Source organism: Xenopus tropicalis, chromosome 2 (genome assembly GCF_000004195.4).
Source record: "Xenopus tropicalis strain Nigerian chromosome 2, UCB_Xtro_10.0, whole genome shotgun sequence".
NCBI classification, from domain to species: Eukaryota; Metazoa; Chordata; class Amphibia; order Anura; family Pipidae; genus Xenopus; species Xenopus tropicalis.
Genome location: NC_030678.2, coordinates 86,036,996 through 86,055,833, shown reverse-complemented (window position 1 = coordinate 86,055,833; position 18,838 = coordinate 86,036,996). Strand labels below are relative to the sequence as shown.

At 36.5% G+C, this 18,838-nt stretch overlaps 1 protein-coding gene across 2 annotated transcripts; it reads right to left on the bottom strand.

The window, feature by feature from the left end:
- Positions 1 to 631: 631 nt before the first annotated feature.
- Positions 632 to 17,140, bottom strand: zc3h12a (zinc finger CCCH-type containing 12A). Of its 2 annotated transcripts, none has more exons than XM_002938618.5 (6): positions 17,032 to 17,140; positions 14,137 to 14,677; positions 6,669 to 6,808; positions 5,031 to 5,265; positions 3,978 to 4,084; positions 632 to 3,387 (listed from the first exon to the last, which is right to left on the bottom strand). In XM_002938618.5, exons 2-6 carry the CDS (start codon positions 14,634 to 14,636, stop codon positions 2,459 to 2,461), a joined length of 1,911 nt encoding a protein of 636 aa, XP_002938664.3. In that variant the 5' UTR covers positions 14,637 to 14,677; positions 17,032 to 17,140; the 3' UTR covers positions 632 to 2,458. The 2 variants fall into 2 exon arrangements, with proteins under 2 accessions (XP_002938664.3, XP_004911656.2); XM_004911599.4 differs by lacking the exon at positions 17,032 to 17,140 and adding an exon at positions 15,685 to 16,187.
- Positions 17,141 to 18,838: the final 1,698 nt, after the last annotated feature.

The window sequence follows — 18,838 nt, the reverse complement described above, 5'->3', positions numbered from 1 at the left end:
GTGTTACTGTGCAAAAGATACATTTATTGAGTTAATGGAAAAACTAAAGCATACAGTAAATCTCAGATTACTGTGTAGCTGATTCTAGGCTCTCCTCCCACAAGCATGAAAACATGAGCTGCTACGGTTTTGCAGACTTTAAGTAGGAGATGTCAAAAGACACAATCATACCAAACTCCTTTGGGCGGGGCCCTCTCTACATTTTTTATAGGCTGTGGAATTGCTGGCACTTTATAACTATGTGTTAATAATTATAATACCAGACCAGTGCTGCATCCTACCCACATACAGATGGGTGTAAGTATAAATTATATATTCCATGATTGCAATTAGTACATTATAGAACTCAGCAGATTAGTGAGCTGCAAAAATTCAGTCTTTTTCTTTGTTTTTTATTTTTCTGACATCCTTGCCTATGGCCACATTTATCACTACATACAGTTCTTTTGTTCATCCAGTAATCCTTGCCATGAATGTGTGTTTAGGTGTTAACTATTATAAATATGATATGTGTCTTGAAAAACCCATTCTGCATGGACCTCACTGCACAACATAAACTTCAGTTTCATTGGTCTATTATGTCCTATTCCTCACATAAAGGTCATAACTAATAACAAATACTTTGAGACAGTTTAATGAAATTTAGAACATTTATTTCACAATCACTTCCGGAAGTAACACATCAGTGGTTGCGTCACATATCAAATAGCTAACCGCTTGACCAGGGCATCGCCTGATCAAGTGCTCTTACCCAGTAAAACAATATTTCAATTAAATGAACAAATTATATACAAAACAATAATAAAAAGCATGTTTTGCTTACTCTGTTAATACATTACCTATTAGTAATGTTTGTAATTAACATAATGCAGAAGGATTTTCTCCTTTGTGGCCAAGTAGCACATAGTGCTTAGTCAACCAATTCTAATGATCACCATTAGTGGCAGGGAGGACACAACAATACAGTGTGCAATATTTCATGTCAGAGTTTACTATCCTCCATATAGGAAGTGATATAAGGGAATTAGCACTGAAACAATGTTCCAAACGCTAACTGAATGTCTCATAGCTGAGACAGAAAACTGTTTCAGTTGAATTGGTCCATGTTTCCCCTTTATTAATGTAATCATTGATTAAGTACTGGAGTTTTACATTTAGATACAATATGTATCAACTTACCAACTGCCCCAAGACAATTGTTTCTTTGCATGATGATTTACACATGAGGTTAAGAAAATTACACCAATTAACAATATAAAATTATATATGAAACGTATATTAGATGTGCAGTCATTCATTGTGCATTGTCAAAAATCCAACATGACTGAATACCGGACAAACATCCAGGACAGCTAAAACATAATAGTTTGTAGTGGGATAAACCCTATGAAAATATGCATTCAAGGTACTCTGTGGAAAATACAGAGAATATATAGAGTCTCAAGCCTGCCTACACATCTTGCATTGCAGCCCCTGTAAGCAAATCAATTCTTTTAGATCAAGAATCTTATCATTATATGTATCTGTGCCAAAACAGAAAGGTTTGCTTGTGTGCTTTCTTTATAGACGAGAAAACTTAAAATATCTGGTTTTGGATTTTAAGCTATTTTTTAGTTGTAAATGAAAAGCTGAGATCTAATGTGTGGCAAAAATAGAAACATTCATCTCAAAATCACTGAAACAAACTGCTGTATACAGTAACAAATTAATATATTATATATGTCCTGAATTCTGTAGTCCAGTTTGTTTTAGAAAGATAGACCTTGAAGGCGACTTCTTTTACTACTCCAGCCTGAAATAACAATCTTGCCCAGCTTTGTATCTTCGGTGCAATTACCAAAGCAATATACCAGTTTTTGCATGACTGGTGTTGTCTCTTCTCTCCACCTGATCCTATTGCCTCTTTTTACCTTATATATTCTATTTTAATCCTTATTTTTCAAGACATCTTGCTCACAATATTTTCTTATTATACTATCTGAACAATTATGGCTGTTATTCGGGTACAAGTGAACTACCTTATGTAGTCTACCGTCTAAAATATCTACTTCTTGCTCTCTATCTCTCTAATTTGCTCTCACACCTCCATATGGATATCACTTGCTTTTACTTTGTTTGGCAAGTATATTCTTAGTTGCCCCATTTAGCATGTAAAACTGCTTGGAAGCTTCTACAGAAACAATCCACTAGCTATGTACAACAACTTGCACCAGGGCACATTGCTTTTTATGTAATAGCTTTTATATTACATACAACCCTTTAAAAGTGCTTTTGTCTTTTCACCATTACCAGTAAATGTCTACTTACTTTCTGGTCATAGCTTCATAACCATTCCTAACCTTAGTCTCTGTCATATCTTGTTACTAAACAAGAAGAAAAGCGACACCATGGAATGGCGGGTTTGTTGCTAACTTCTATTGAAATCAGACCCATATTTAGGGGTTTCTTTGGTTTGCTTTCACATCTTGTGCTGGGATTTGTAAGCAAATATTTCAGCTGCTAAAGTTTGTGGATCCAGCAGTTGCGGGAAATTTCTCATTACAGCATCCACTAATGAGGGATGAAAGATTGCACACAATTTAGTGCGCACACTTAATCGCTCAGCTGAAAAGGGATCAGAACTAGACCACTGGGGCAAATCAGTAGCAGAAGGTGGAGTTTGTTGATAAACTGGGTAACTACTTTGATGTCTACTAGAGGACAGGATTGGATTTGGCTCTGACCAGAACTCAAGTGAGTGTCCTGGAGGGGGGTTATATTCATTTGGAAGACTACGGTTGCTATTTGTGCCTGTTTTAGGTAGTTCTCTATATATCGGGTGTGATGTGTTTTGGGGTGGCCATTGAGAAGGTGCATTATATGGGAAATAAGGTGCTGAACTGTGGCTGCGCGACACACAGCTATAGGGTTGACAGCCATCAGTGTCCAAATCATGTCTGTGCTGACAACAATGTCTCTGAGCACAGTTACAGTAATCTCCATAGACTACAGGTTCATGAGAACTTTCACAATAGCTGTTTGATACACTGGCCCACACCTCAATGCCAGAATCAAGAGAGTTACGGACAAGTGAGTCCTTTGAACTGGTTGACTTGCTATTATAAAAAAACTGCTTTGCTGCCATGTTGTCCACAACTCTGTTCTTTTGTAGTGAACTGGTCCTCTCAACAGGTAGCTTCTGCAAGTGTGTAGTTTCAGAGTCTAAGGGTGGAACATCTACCAATGATATCTTCCTAGATTTTCTGTCATCTACTGGATAGTAAAGTGCAGATTTGGTAGGAGAAAGCCTTGCATTTTCACGAAGCTCATCTGCTACAGAACGCTGAGGTTGGTTGATCCTCTCGGGATGATAAAATTTACATTTAATTCCATACGTACATTTTTTACCTATAAGAAAAAACAGAAAGAAAACACAAAATTATTAGAAAATAAATAATTTTTTGTTCTTTTGTTTCAGATGATTTCTCTTTGTATGAAAATAAAGAAACAGTTTGTTCAGGATGCTCTGACATTTAAAACTTCTTTAGTGCATTAACCTGGCAAACATCTGACCAGTTTTGAGTTGGCTGCCCTAATACAATGGAAACTATTCTCTAGTATAGTTTGTAGGCAACTACAGATAACAGCTGCATATCTAAGACTTCCTTTTCTAAACAGAACAGAAAAACTTCTTTCCAAAGCAAAAATGAAGAGGACTCCAACAGAGCACAGTGCACCCCCTGATATATTACTAGGTCAAATCCAAAAGAAATGGGAATAACAGTAGATCCTTGCTCTTTTACTATTTTAAAAATTTTTCATGGTTGAATGCCCATTTTCCTTACAATAGTTGAGATACAGACTCATGTTCACTTTAACTCACTTAACACAAGTGGGAGCAGCTAATGTTGTGCATTTAAAGAAATGACTAATGCGTGTGGTTATTGTTGAAAAGTGCATAGCTGCTTAAATAGACATGACTTCATAGGAGCTCTTACCGTAAGGACACTGAACTTTCTTGTTTTCTGGCCCTAAAGGTTTTTTTCTGAGAAAGTCTTCCAAATTTGGCCCATGTCTTCCTAAAGGATCATCTGGTGGCATAAATCTAGAGGAAAACATATTTAAAAGTTTTTACAAAAGGTGTTATTACTTTAAAATAGAAGAAATGGAAATCACTGATACAAAATTTATAGTCCAGTTGGTGAGTTGTGGTTGAACATTAACAGAGGAGAACAAACACTGGCTGGACGTGTGGGAAGTTATAGTCTATAGTTAGACCTTTATCTTGATAAAGCTCTAATTATATATTGAAATGTCGATACAGCAATACATTTCTGATCTTTTTGCACAAGTTCTACGATTGCTAGTAGTTTCACGCTCTATATGAGTGATACACGATAATGGAGAGCTCAAACTACTGCGCACTTGTGAAAGTGTTGGGTGCTTAACAAGAGGACCTCTTCCTTGCATGGGGTCAATGTAGAAACATCCACAAGCACACCAATAGTTTGAACTGTGTGAAAGATGTGATTTATTTTGCCCATATACACACAAAAAAACCAAGGGGAATGTTCAAGACCCCTCCAGGCCATTTATCAAGCCTATAAGTGCGAAGCATGAAATGTTCACTGCAGTAGCAGATTAAAATGATAACTGAATTTTGAAATCTTGGATTTTATAGTTTATCACATATCCCTGTGCTTTTCACAGTTATGGTTACAGGTCTCTGCAGCAGTGTTATACATGGACAAGTCTTTATCAAGTTCAAATATGTTTCTGCCTTCTGTCCAGTACTTGATGCACACCAGTGCTGTCCCACTTATTTTATGTATTGAGACAGTTATTTCACATACAGTTTGTACAAGGGCCAGAACATATTAAAATAATGATGTTATACAATAAAATAGATGAAGCTCTTAAGCAGATTGGGGGGGGGGGGGCATAAAATCATTTTGGAAGGCTTAATGTAAGCCATGATGTACCCTAAAACATTTACAGTGTTAACCACACACTAAGGATTCTTAAATCCAGTTTCAAAACATACAACTTACATGTCATTAACAAATGAATACATAAGTAAACGCTCCTCTATGAATTTTTTCCACTCGACCTTCTCACTCTGGAGATCTCTGTATGTGTCATTGGATACGATAACCCCATCACACTGAATGGCCAGTTTAACAATGAATCTATCATCATAGCACACCAAACGTTTTCCTCCCACCCGGCGTGATGGTGTGAAGACAACAATCTTCTGTTTTTCCAGCTCACCCAGAATATGTTGGTCTGAAAAACAAAAGAGGAAACATTATAGCCTTGATAATGTCATATGTTGCAATATTTTCATATTAAACACACGTGCCCTTTTTTAGAGTTGGATAAATTATGATAAAGAAATGCTGAAGAAAACTATTCTGCACAAATTAATATATCTGATAAATTATAGACTTCAGAGATTTATTTAATATAAGATGCACTTAAAATATATTACACATGTTGGATACTGGTCAGCCTTTTTCCTAAACTCTAGATTTTTATTTTTTACCCTTTGAAGCTTATATTCTTCTCTAATTTACCCTATTAGAGAGGTACAGTTGCAAGAGATACATTTCCAAAACAACCCAAAAATTAACCATTGTGTTATTGGGGAGGCTCATTTATCAATATTCTGATTTTATTGGTTTTAGTGGCTTGGGAAACCACAAAAAACAAATTTTCACTAAAACCACAAATGCCTAGTAACTTATTAAAACAGCTTAATATAGAAGGCACAAACAGAAAAAATGAAAAGAATTCGAATAGGAATCCAAAAAAACGGAAAATTGTTGTTTTCATGAATGAATAAATGAAAGTGTTGGAAAAACCTGAAAACCTGTAAAACCGCAAAGATTTTCTAATTGAAAAAGGACAGTTACCATTGACTTCTACATGACCTTGCTAGCTTTTAGATGGTGAAGTTTTGTATTAGTGTTTTTCATGGTTTTAAACAAAAAATATGATCCATGAAAATGAACAAGATTGAACGTCATTAAATGGGCCCCTTAGCTCCCCTATGCATTTCATAGTGGGTAGGAAGCTTTCAGTATCTCCAGCGATATAGCTTGTTACTGAAGAAATGCTGGCTGCATCATTCTTAAAAGCATGTACTGGCTAACTCTGGCTTTTGTGTCTGCAGCATATCCTCAATGACTGGAAATTTAAATATCACACTTCAAAGATAAACCAAGATCTAAAGTTGTTAACTGGTTATAATCTGCAAATTAATAGTTTATTCTACCACCCTAAACTCAAACAAACTCTTTTCCAAGAATGTCTGACGCATCAAAAAATCTGAAATGAAAAATCATGTGCAGGAAAAGTTGGTGAAAAGCAGCGAAAACTCTGAATTTTTCGACTTGTTGCATGAAAACTGCGACTTTTTTTAATTGTCGCACAAAAGCCAGCACCATTGACTTCTACATCATCTCGACAAGTTTTAGATGGCAAATTGTCGGATTCCGAATTGTCGCAGTTTTGTCACATCAAGTAAAATTCGGAAAAGTCACATTTTTTTTTGGTGACTAAAGTGCTGGAAAATCCTTATTTGGAATAAAAAATCCAATTGTTTAAATGGCTCCCTTAGTGAGGTATTTAAAACTTATTTGCTCATTTCAAACTCAATAGAAACAGCGTTGAATTGTAATTCATACCTGTAATAGGCATTTCTGGGCGAGGCTGCTCTTTCCTCCATGAGGGTACAAACACTGTGATATCTGTATGTGCTCTTTCTAAGAAATAGTTGACAGCAAGGAGAATCCCACGGCATGAAAAGACTTGTTTGTTCCCATGACTATGGAAAAAGAGAAAACAAAGGTTAGCTTTTTAGTCCTGTGAAAAAAAACAGACTCTCCAAGTGCTATAAATATTAAAATATTGCATAGGTGCATTTTTGACCATTACTAGAGCTGAGAGTCAAAATATAAACGGACTACACAAAATATCTGTTATAAAAATAACTTCATTCTTAAATACACACCTCTAACCATGATACACACCTCTTAGTAGCACCTACTTGTCATGGCTACTAAATGCTGGAAAATACCCAGCCATAGACTGAGAATTGCCTCTGCTTAAACACACATAGAGATGATTATCAGTAAATGATCAGCATTGTCTATTCTTGTAACCATGACAAGTTGCTGCTACTAGTAGCTCCGTGTCACCATCCTAATAGTGCATGACTTGAAAATGTAAAATCTCCTCCTTATACTGAGACTTAATTTTCCAGATGGCAGAAGTTATTTTAAAACTCTTTTAAATTTTTGCTGTATTTTGTCTCTTTTAAACTATTGTACTGTACATTGACCGATTAAGAAGTTGTGCATAACAAACTGAAAAGATCCTGCTTGAGTAAAATGCATCTCATAACAGGACATGTTAATACAGACCCCTGAATGGATTGCCAGTGAGTTGCCTCAATGGCTATGCACCAGTGTGATACCTCCAGCTTGTGATTGTGTGCCAATGTCCATTACACCATGAGATAGTGAGAAAGAATGTGTGTGTTTAGCAAAGCTGCAACTTACATATGATCATATAGGAAATCATCACTAGTTAAGTTCCACCTAGCAAAGAGTGTATCATTAAAACAGACTTCTTGTAGGAGAAGTGGTAAAAGCCACCATATTAAGGTCAGAAACAATGCTGATTAGGTCACTAATGAATACACAAACATATTACCTCTAGACCAGGACATTTAAGCTTGTGACAATCTAGCAGGCCCATACAACTAAGAGCCCTACTCATGCTAACTATACTAGTCATAGCTGAAAAGTGTTTCCTAAGCAACATGTAGATAAAAGACACACCCAGTGTCCCAGTATTACATAGGGAAGGTTTCATAATAGCAAATATGGATTGTATAAGGTTATGTTTGCAGTCTTAAAATACCTGTACTCAAGTGGTGTGATAACGATTTAAAATATTCAGTACACAGGTAAACACTTGCACACAATCTAACATAGCTTTTCAATCAATACTCATTCATCTTTGTGATGTTATTCAAAAGGAACCATTAGTCATAAAAGTCACTGAAAATATAACCACTAATTCTCTTTAAACCAAAAGAATGTTGTGAGGCTGGAATGGTGTTGCATATAAAGCATTTCCGAACACCCATACTGGGATCCAGTGGCGTAAATACCAGTGGGACAGGGGTATGTGTGCACCAGGGCCTGACTCCCATGGGGACCTCTGGGAGGAAGTCAGCAAAGTGACAATGCTGTAATGAGATACAACCATTATGGAGGACAGCAGGGTGGGGGGGGGGGGGAGTTTGAGGTATAAGTGACGTTAACGCCAAAATTTAAGACAGTATTGAAAGGCTAAAGTATGATTATAACAATAACTTAATATTGCTGCTTCTTTATTAATTTGAATACAACATAGGCTAGAGAATGAATAAAAAATGCTAAACTGAATTCATTATTAAAAAAAACCTGTTTGCTATACACTCTTTACTCCTTTTTTTTTAAATGTGAACTTTTCCTTTAAGTCTGAAAAGGATAAACAGCTGGTTAATCACTGGGCTCCAAGCAGGTAAATTAAGATGCAAATAAAATAACACCCTTCTCATGTTGCATTTGACCTTCAATTTTTTTTTTCAAGTTTATTTTTGGATAGCAATTTCCTGGTTCTCTTACGAACAATGTAGCTTTCAGTAATTACAATACTAGTTTTTCACTCTTTCTCCTACAAAGTCCATTAGGCAAATAATTATCATTTCAAATATATATATCCTTTTTTATATTATAATAATAAAACATCACCTTGTAGTTGATTGCAGCTGGACTGCATAATTCGTACTGCAATAATCTTTTTTTTTTAGTATCAACAGTATGGAAAAACCCTTTTCCTGAATACTCCAGGTCCCAATAATTCTGCATAATAAATCTTATACCAATAAGTTATAATTACATCTTAAACTCATAAGGGCTCGTTTATGTCTGCAAGCACAGTAGGCAACTTGCACTTTTCCCTGAAGTGATGTGCACATAAAACCACTTTTGGTAAAGGTACTTGCGTCAAAATGTCCTCTTCAAATTTTAATATATTTGGGCTTGGCGCCACTCGGTCTTTCCTACCTTGCATTCTGTTGCTGTGCCTATTGATGCAGGGGAGCTACTGCCAGCTCCTAAACAGGCAGGTTTAGGGTTCCCTCAGAGCTCTGTGTCATAAGGCGCAAGACACTTATGCCTAAAGATTTGGGCACGGATGTCATTTTAAATGACGCCAAGCAAACTTAAAAAATATTCTGCACAACCACGCCCAACTTATGACCAAATGCTTACACTGTTGCATTTATTTTGGCAAATTTGACACAACTGTGGAAGGCGCAGCACAATTGCATTAAGAGAGGCACCCGTTGGCGTCTAAAATGATGCTGAAATTCTGGGAAAAAAACCTGCATTGTGGGAAAAAAACGTGGAGATTTTGCTAAAAATTGTATTTTGCACATTGCATCGAGGTAAATGAATGTGCCTTATAATTTAAGTGTGGAGTTTAAGTTTGTTTTTCCTACAGTGTAGAACAAGAATCCTTAACCTGTGCGTCAGGACCCCAAATGGGTCCCCGTGTTGTTTAGGGTGGGTTTCCATGATTTTATTAAATAATGTGAAATTTTTCCAACATTCAAACTTAGTACTTTAAGCAAAGAGAGTCATTAGCCAATTTTTGGGATGCAAAGCTGATTCTGCAACATACTTTGTGTCCTTTGAAAAAAAGATCTTGGTAGATAAAAAAAAATGGCCCTAGGAGGTCATTTTTGGCCTCCACGTTATTAATCCATGGCATGACATCTTAAATGACATTGTATAGTACATAAGGCATACAACCCACATGCCCTCATATACATGCTCGTCTATCACTATTTGATAGTCTATAGGAATATGTACATTTTATATTTGTAAAATACCAGCCAATCCTAGAAGGCAAGTAGGCTTCTGAAAACTGGAAAATGCAGTGGATGTGCATAATATGGCCTTCCCACACAGATGGTTGGCAATTGGCCAAAATTTCTTCTTTTGTGACAAATATGTTTATGGAAAAAAATGCTTCACTTTCAAATATTTAGAGAAATTGAAAATGATGCCATGCAAACCAGAGAGGATGTAGCACTTCCTGACTAGGCAAATGACTGCTAATGAAAGATCAGAGGCTGCTTTCACATACACATCAACACATCACACACATATACACACCACATGCAAATCACACACAACAATATATGTATGTTTGTTTCTAGTCTTTTTAAAAGAACAGGGATCTTCATCTTGTGCCACTATAGTTATTCAATTTTCATTTTACCCAGAACAAAAAGCACCCCACCCCCCAAGGTAGCCCAATAGATAAATAATAAATACATTTGGTTAACAGCAGTTATTAATAACAGGAGGATCAAACTTTGGGATCAGGTGCAATACCTTTAATTAAATTCCCCATCAATTAAATCAAACTAGTTCAGCTTAGCAACGTATATTTTGATTTCAAACAGGAAACGTATGCTAATGATAGATGATACCTTGAAACTGAAGTCATCCCTTTGTTTCCTTCTACACAAAAAAGATGACATTTCCTGGTTAAGCCTATAATAAATGAATTATTTACCTAAGGCCAAAGGTGTAAAAAATATTTCAGCTAAGAGGCTTTACCTTGGCAAAGAGTGTGGAAATTCCCAGGAGGAGGAAGAACAGGTATATTTACATAAAGATCATTTGCATAGAACTGGTAGTGAGCTGTTTGGACAGGCAGGTCTTACAGTGTGTGAATCAGTAAAGAACAATGCACCAGATTAAACATGCAGGAAGTAACCGAGTGGAATTTCCCTCTAGTCCACCTGACACTGAGTGAGACTTTGTACTTTGTTCCATTCAGTGAAAGCCAACAGCTGTGCCAGGGCCTCTCTCTCTCTCATGTAAGATACAGTAAAGAAAAAAAGTTTGTAAGCTTCCTGTAAGTAATAAACAGAATTGTAGCACTGCAAGGTACACACGGTACCTATCATGTTGTAACATGCAGTATATGACACCAACCAGTCCCAGCAATAGAGAGGTAGCACTAACGTCACTTCTAGCATTGCTCCATATGACCATTTCCCCGTCTGCTTTTTGCCTGCCACCCTCTATATCTCTGGTGTGCCTATAATATGTCTTGATATGTTGTGATACCACCACTTCAGCAGAAAGAATCCTTATTAATATAATTCTTTGTATTCAACAGAACTAATGGACCAGTAGCCTTTTGTAGCATTTTGAAAGATCAAAATATGCCAACTAAATGTCCCATGTTGTCTGCCATAATGTTAATAGGAAGGAAACATGAAAACAAGGCATAATGGCATCATTTTCCCAAGGTTCTTTCCACTTATTTTCAAGTGATGAATTGGATGAATAATATATATGCATTTCCATGATTTCCATTATTCCCAATAAAGTTCTAAAAGCAAAATAATAGTTATGTTGACCACAGTAATCCTCTGTATTGATAAATATAGGCTTGACACAAATTCATCTCTTGACTAAAGATATAAATGTCTCTGAAAAGAGAGAATGCAAATTTGTAATGAACTAGTATTGGTGTAAAGAGTTTGTCTCTAATAAACATGTTTCACAAAAAGGCAAGGAAGCACATTACTGAAAAGGAAATGATTCAGCGGTGAGTCAATGTACTAGTATCCCCTTTTGTTGTATTATAACTTGCAGAAGCAAACCACTAACTACAGGGCAGATTTATAAAAGTGCAAAATAAGAGATCACTATAGAAAAACTCACCCATTTTGTATTTATTCCTATTGGATTTTTAGAAATGTTAGAAAAAAAACTCTGGGTAATTTAACACTTCAAAATGTATCCCTATAGCATCATTATTTATACATATACAGGTATAGGATCCGTTATCCAGGAACCCGTTATCCAGAAAGCTCCAAAATACAGGAAGGCCAGCTCCCACAGACTACAATTTAAGCAAATAACCTAAAATAATTCCCTTTTTCTCTGTAGTAATAAAACAGTACCTTGTACTTGATCCAAACTAAGATATAATTAATCTTAATTGGTGGCAAAACAATCCTATTGGGTTTATTTAATGTTTTATTAATTTTTAACAGAATTATGGCCTGGTGATCCAAATTACAGAAATATCTATTATCCAGTAAAACCCCAGGTCCCAAACATTCTGGATAACAGATCCTATACCTGTATCAGATTTAAAACCCATATGTATCTACACCAGATATATCAAGAGTACTGAACTTTTTTTTCTATGCAACATTCAGGAAAACACAAAGATGAAAACTATCGCTACACCCTGATATATTATGAAAATAATGCAAATACAGATATAAGTCTTCCTGGATCCTATCCAGACACACTGCTTGGTAATGCTTACTAAATTATTAGGTTTAAAATTAAGTACGACCTTGCACAATTTGCTTGGCCTAAAACCAAGGATACCTTACAGAACTAGAACTCTCTGAAATGACGAGATATTTTCAGAAAAAAAGTATCTAGCAATTACACATTAATAGCTGACAATTTTTGGACTGTATTACTTATGAAATAAATCCACTTTCACATCTGCTGTAGTACTTAGAAAACTGTACAGTTATGGGATCCCTTATCCAGAAACCCATTATCCAGAAAGTTCCAAATTACGGAAAGGCCATCTCCCATAGACTCCATTCTAAGCAAATAATTCTAATTTTTAAAAATGATTCCCTTTTTCTCCGTAATTATAAAACAGTACCTGTACTTGATCCCAACTAGGACATAATTAATCCTTATTGGAGGCAAAACAAGTCTATTGGGTTTATTCAATATTTAAATTATGTCTAGCAGACTTAAGTTATGGAGATACAAATTATGGAAAGATCCCTTATCCGGAAAACCCCAGGTCCCGAGTATTCTGGATAACAGGTCCCATACCAGTAATACCTTCACAAGGCAGGAACGCTCCAGGTATTCACTTAAAATAGGATGTACAGCAGATTTTGCCTAAAGGAACAGTTTATTGGTTTATTGTACAACCTGTTTGCATTTTAGGTCCTAAACAATAGCTTATCTGTTTCTTTTTGGGACAGCCCTGACTAATGGCCACCCTCCCTTTTTCCCAGGGATGCTGCTAAATGTACAGTAAGTCAACAACTGCTGGAGGGCTACATATTATACCTTCTGTTCTACTCTATAGAAATTCTTGCATGTTACAACTTGGAAACAACTTCTACTTCTCGGATTAATTAAAATGTTTTGGTATATTTGTCTTTTAAACTCAGATGCATAGAATGTATTTGTCTTTATTGAAAGCACTCCTGGCATTGCTGTTTGTCACAGCATGTTTATTTAAATTTGCAATCCTAAAAATGTCCATATTTTGTTTAAAGGCACTATTATATGGTCCCTAAAAGTGCTGTGTACTCCCATACCAAGTGAGCTACAGTAAAAGGCAATGACACCATAGGGGAACTGTACTTAATAATAGTATAAAAGCTAATTTCCAAACATGGAATGAAATTTATGACTTCTTATGTGGGAAATGATGGGTTACGGCTGCACACCTATATTCTGCCTAAGCAAAAGATTCCTTCTGACTGTTAACATAAACCCTTAAGCTGAGTAAAGGCTATCTAATTCACTATAAAAATCTTTGAGGGAAAGAAAGTCATTGATTTAACAGATTTATGATTTCACCTTTTTGATGACAGCTTCCTGGGGTAATTGTGATAGCTCGCCCATGGGTGGGGGTGTTATAACTATGTGCATTTCATTAGACAATGAATCAACATTTTGTGTCAACTGGTTATCTTGAGCTAGACATTAGTGGGGCTATTAAGATATAGAGCCAACATAAAGTGATTTCTGTAGGATATCTAAACTCCCTTTTGTAGGTTATAATCCTGTTTTCAGAGAATGATGTATATGTATGTCTATAAAGATCATAAAGTCCACAACAAATTTTCCTTAATGCTTTGCCTCACTGTGTATTATGGGCATTATTTAGTGAATGTCATCAACTGCTCAACTCAAAAAAGGAAAATAACAATGTGCTAAGTGGATATTTTCTTGCTCTTCATTCCTTGCAAGTAATAACAAAACAAACAAATAATGTAATAACAATAAAACACACCTCATTGCCACGTTGCTGCCATCAATGACAATTGGCCTTAAGTTGTTGCCATCACTTGTCTTGTTGTCTTCACTTGAAGCTACCGAAGGGGCACACCTGCTTCCCAACACACCTCTAGAAACCAAAAGGGTTTCTGAGGGCTCCTCAGGATTTGGATCTCTTTCTGGATTTGCTCCATGTTTGACCAATTCCCCAAGTACCGAATTGGTATCTGCCTGTACACCAAGACTGTGAAGGACTGCTTGGATTTCCTCTGAAGAGTAGCCAAGTTTGCGGAAAAAGTCTACTTTCATTTGCTTTTCTACCTGATCAGAAGGGGTGCTTGACTTGTCTGCTTCTTCTTTTGTATCGTTATCGTTATGAGGCCGACTTTTTGTGGATGCCCAGTTAAGGCTGCCATAGCCCAAGTCTAATGCATCTCCATTTCTTACTGGATTGTCACTGGTTTTCCACCTTGACGTATCCAAAGTCCAGTTTAGGTCAAAAGGAAGACTCTCCATGCTCCTGTTCTTCAGTTAAACACTGCACTGACCTCCAGTTCCTACAAATACAAAATTAATGTTTAACACACATTAACGTAATACCTAGAAAATATTAACTATCCCACACAACACATCACACTTTTGACTATATTGTTTGAGCATAATGTTCATTTCAACGTTTCACGAATCATTGCCTCTCTAAATTTAGTTTTAGTTAAATTATTAATACTTTTGCAATCATCAAGGAACTCTTTACAGTGTGAAGCATAATCTAATGTTAAAAAATGTCTTTCCATTAATGTCACACAGAACTAACACAGCCATGGTCCTATTTGAGGCATTTTTTTTGTATAAAAAAATCCCCATCTGAATTCTGCAAAAAAAGTTTCTATTTAAAATAAATATAGCTTGACTTCTGCTTTCTAAATACATTATTACATATGGTATTATAGTTCTGTGAATAAAAAGGAAATGCACAGCACTCATTAACAATAAAATATTTAGAAATCCACAGCATCTTGCACATATGGTGAATCAGACTTGGTACCACATGGTGGTTTGGCCTCTTTCGTGGTCAGTAGTTTATAATGTGCTGCCCTCCACTTTGGAAACATTATTTTCATATTAAAATATATTTGCGGTGATGTAATGAGAGGGTCCACAGCACCCCCACTGCCTGAACCTGGAGTGGTTTCTCAGCCCAATTTCCCCCTGGCCTGTGGGTAAACCCAAGGATACCACTGGTTCATTATTTGTAGTGAGAACATGTTGTCTCTCATTAGACCACAATTATATATACCATAATATTTGCAGCCTCCTCACTGTAATGTGCCAGGACCTGCTTTTCAGTTACTTGTTGCCATAATAAGACACAGAGTTTACTAACAAAGTTCATAGAGCATAGACAGAATATTATTAAGAAAAATAAATAAGCCACAGTAATGCAATCTGTGTGTCCCTGCCCACTGCCATGCTGGCCAGTATAGGATTCCACAAGCAAAAGAAAAAGGATTTATATAAGCAGATGCTGCAGTGTGAACTTAGTACCCCCAACCACATAACTTACCAGTCCCTTTAGATCGTGTACGTAGCAGAGATACAGAATAAAAAAGGTTTTATTAAGTTGGGGGCCTGAGACTGGCAGAAGAGTCCTCTCTGTGACATTTCTGCAGCTGTGTGTTTGTGTGTAACAGGAAGCTACAATACAGTCAGTTGGGCGTGTTTATGTGGGTGGTAATGGGAAATCCAGATCCGGTGCTTTAAAGGCACAGATTCAGTAATCAGCCAAACCGGAATATTCACTCTACACTGAGCACACAAATTTACATTTCACTGTAAAGTTTAAGCAGTGGAAAAATTAAGCTAACCAGCAAGTCATTATTATAACAGAGACCTGACAGTCAGTAACCTTCTGACTACTGACTTCTCAACATAAAATTCCCTGCCATTAGATGTAGTTAAACATGTCAACATCAGGTGAAAGATAAGTAACAAGGAGCAGAAGAAAAGTTAAAACCTTAAATAGAACACAAACCGTTACATGTCTGTAAATGATCCATGATTATTTAGTAATAAGGAAAGGAAACAGAAGCAAATTAAAATATAAAAAGCACCTTATATTTGGCATTGCTGAGCTAGGAATGCAACGTTCTGTTTATATGGGTACAAATGATTACCACTCTAAACGTTAATGAGAAATTTCTATAGAGGCACGCTGGTTATTGTCTGAAGCTATACGTCTAAATCATTCAAAACCAGTCAAGCAACTACAGCGTCTATTGCTTCTCTGCCTCCACACCTGCTTACCCCCTGACAGGGTTATTGAGTACACTGTGGCTTAATTACATTTTAAAAGGACAGAGAATAGACTGTATAACAGAACCTTATAGCACTGGGGAAAAGTCCACCATTCAAAAGACCTTAACATTCTTTAGTAAACTTATTTTCCCTAATAAATATAATACATTTTTGTTTTTACTTTTTATGAAAGGACATAAAAATAACAGAAAGAGGAGTGAGGGGGAATAAAGTCCAAACAGGAATAACAGTCATTTGTGTGAAATAAGGTGAAAGCAACCAGCAAAATATTGTGATAATAGGGGCAGAATAAAGTGTCACATAAGAAGTATGAAGGGACTATTTCTTAAATACTATGCTAAATGCTTAATATATACATGAACACAGAGTACTGGATAAAGTTGCCCTTTGCAGTTCGATTACATTCAGACAGCATAAAATAGTGTATATTGGCTGTGTGACATCTATACAACATCCCTCATTGCATTGCATAGCTGGCACCTGCTCTAACATGTCATTGTGTCCTAGCAGGTAGCAAAGAGCTGGCTCCAAGACAGTGACAGCTTCTAATTCACTTTAGTCTTCTTTTTATTTGTCTTAAACAAAATTTACTCACAGCCCTGCAGCGGTCTCCTTCGTGAATCGGAATAGTAATGGAGGGAGGGACTGTAAGCATTTCTCTCAGCAGAGTTGCCAAGCAGATGCCGGTTACCTTTATTCCACTACTTCTTATAACACTGAAATATGGGCGTTGTACCTGGGCAGATACACAGGTCAATCTTAAGCAGCTACACCCCGCCCTGTTCAGCTAAGCAGGAGGAAGTACTGTAACAGATATTCTAGTAGTTCAAAGTACTGAGGCTTTTTGTTTAACCCTTACCTGCCAACTGTTATCACACAGGACTTGGTGTAAAAAATAAAAATAGCTTTATATAATATATATTATATATATATATATATATATATATATATACACATATACAGTATAGTACGAAGTAAGGGTCCACACTTCTCAGGGCTTAAGTAAAAATATGAGCTTAATTTGCAGGCTGATGTTTCGGCCCAAATAGGGGCCTTTTCTTCTTTGACTGTACCCACGCCACAACAATGGATTTCTGCTATGTGTGACTTTATATATATATATATATATATATATATAATTATATTGATGATCTCAATATTTAATTCTATGAAATATTCCCCTGCACTTTTAGTAGCGCAAAATACCACACTACTGGGAATAAATTGGAATTTCCCAGTTTAATGTTTGATAAATTAGCTCTTAATCACAGAGGGTAGAGAATGCTTCATTTATGTACCATTTATGTGCCATCCTGCTGGCAGTGGTATAACTTACCAGCCAGGTTCCCCCTGCAAATGGATGTTCAGGTGGGGTATGGCTCACACTCTCAGGCACACAGGGTCTCTCCTGCCTACCCTCCTGCCTGCTTGCTTTCATGCCTTCTTGTTTGTGGCTGGCAGTAAATTTAGAGTGGCAAGTGGGTTAGGGAGGGGGGACCATGCAGCAGAGCCTACAATGGTCCATGCCCTCCTGTTAGCATAAGGCTCCCTGCTGGGTTTGCCTTATGGTAGTTGCACTACGTCTTGCTTGTATTTGAAACAGGAAGAGTAATGTGCAGTTTTGTTAAGGTTGTTTAATATGAGAAAAACAACATAAAAATAATAATGCATCCAACTCCAATATCACAGCTGGGAGCTGTTTGTATATTGGCCAGGCAAGATTCTAAAAATCTATCCCTTATGTTATCAGTCTGCTGTTCCCACCATGGTTTAATGCTTTATCACATGTTCAAATACTTGAAAAGCTTATGTTCCTCTTGTCGTGACACCCTATTTTTCTATAAAGCATGTCTTTAAAAAGCCCTCATCCAGAGAACAACTTAATTAAACTCTGAAAAGAAAGTCATAGTGGAAAAATCCCAGCCTTAATAAGCTTAATATTATAACTGGAAAATGATCTGCTGTGTAATGGTGACCATTTCATTCTGGAAAAGTATGGTGCATTGCCGACTATGAAGACCTCAAGGGCCATTTATAAACACCATGCAGTCTGCAAAATGCATTTTTTTGGGCATTCAACAATCACAATGCTTTTTACCCCCATTTATTATTATTATTATTATTATTATTATTTACAACATTATCTAAAATGCATTTATAAATTGCCAACATATTCTGCATTACTGTACAATAAATATGTTTATACACTAGACCAGTGATCCCCAACCAGTGGCTCAGGGGCAACATGTTGCTCACCAACCCCTTGGATGTTGCTCTCAGTGCCCCCAAACCATGTAGTTATTTTTGAATTCCTGACTTGGTGGCAAGTTTTGGTTGAATAAAAACAAGATTTCCTACCAAATAAAGCCTCCTGTAAACTGATAGTGTGCATAGAGGCTACC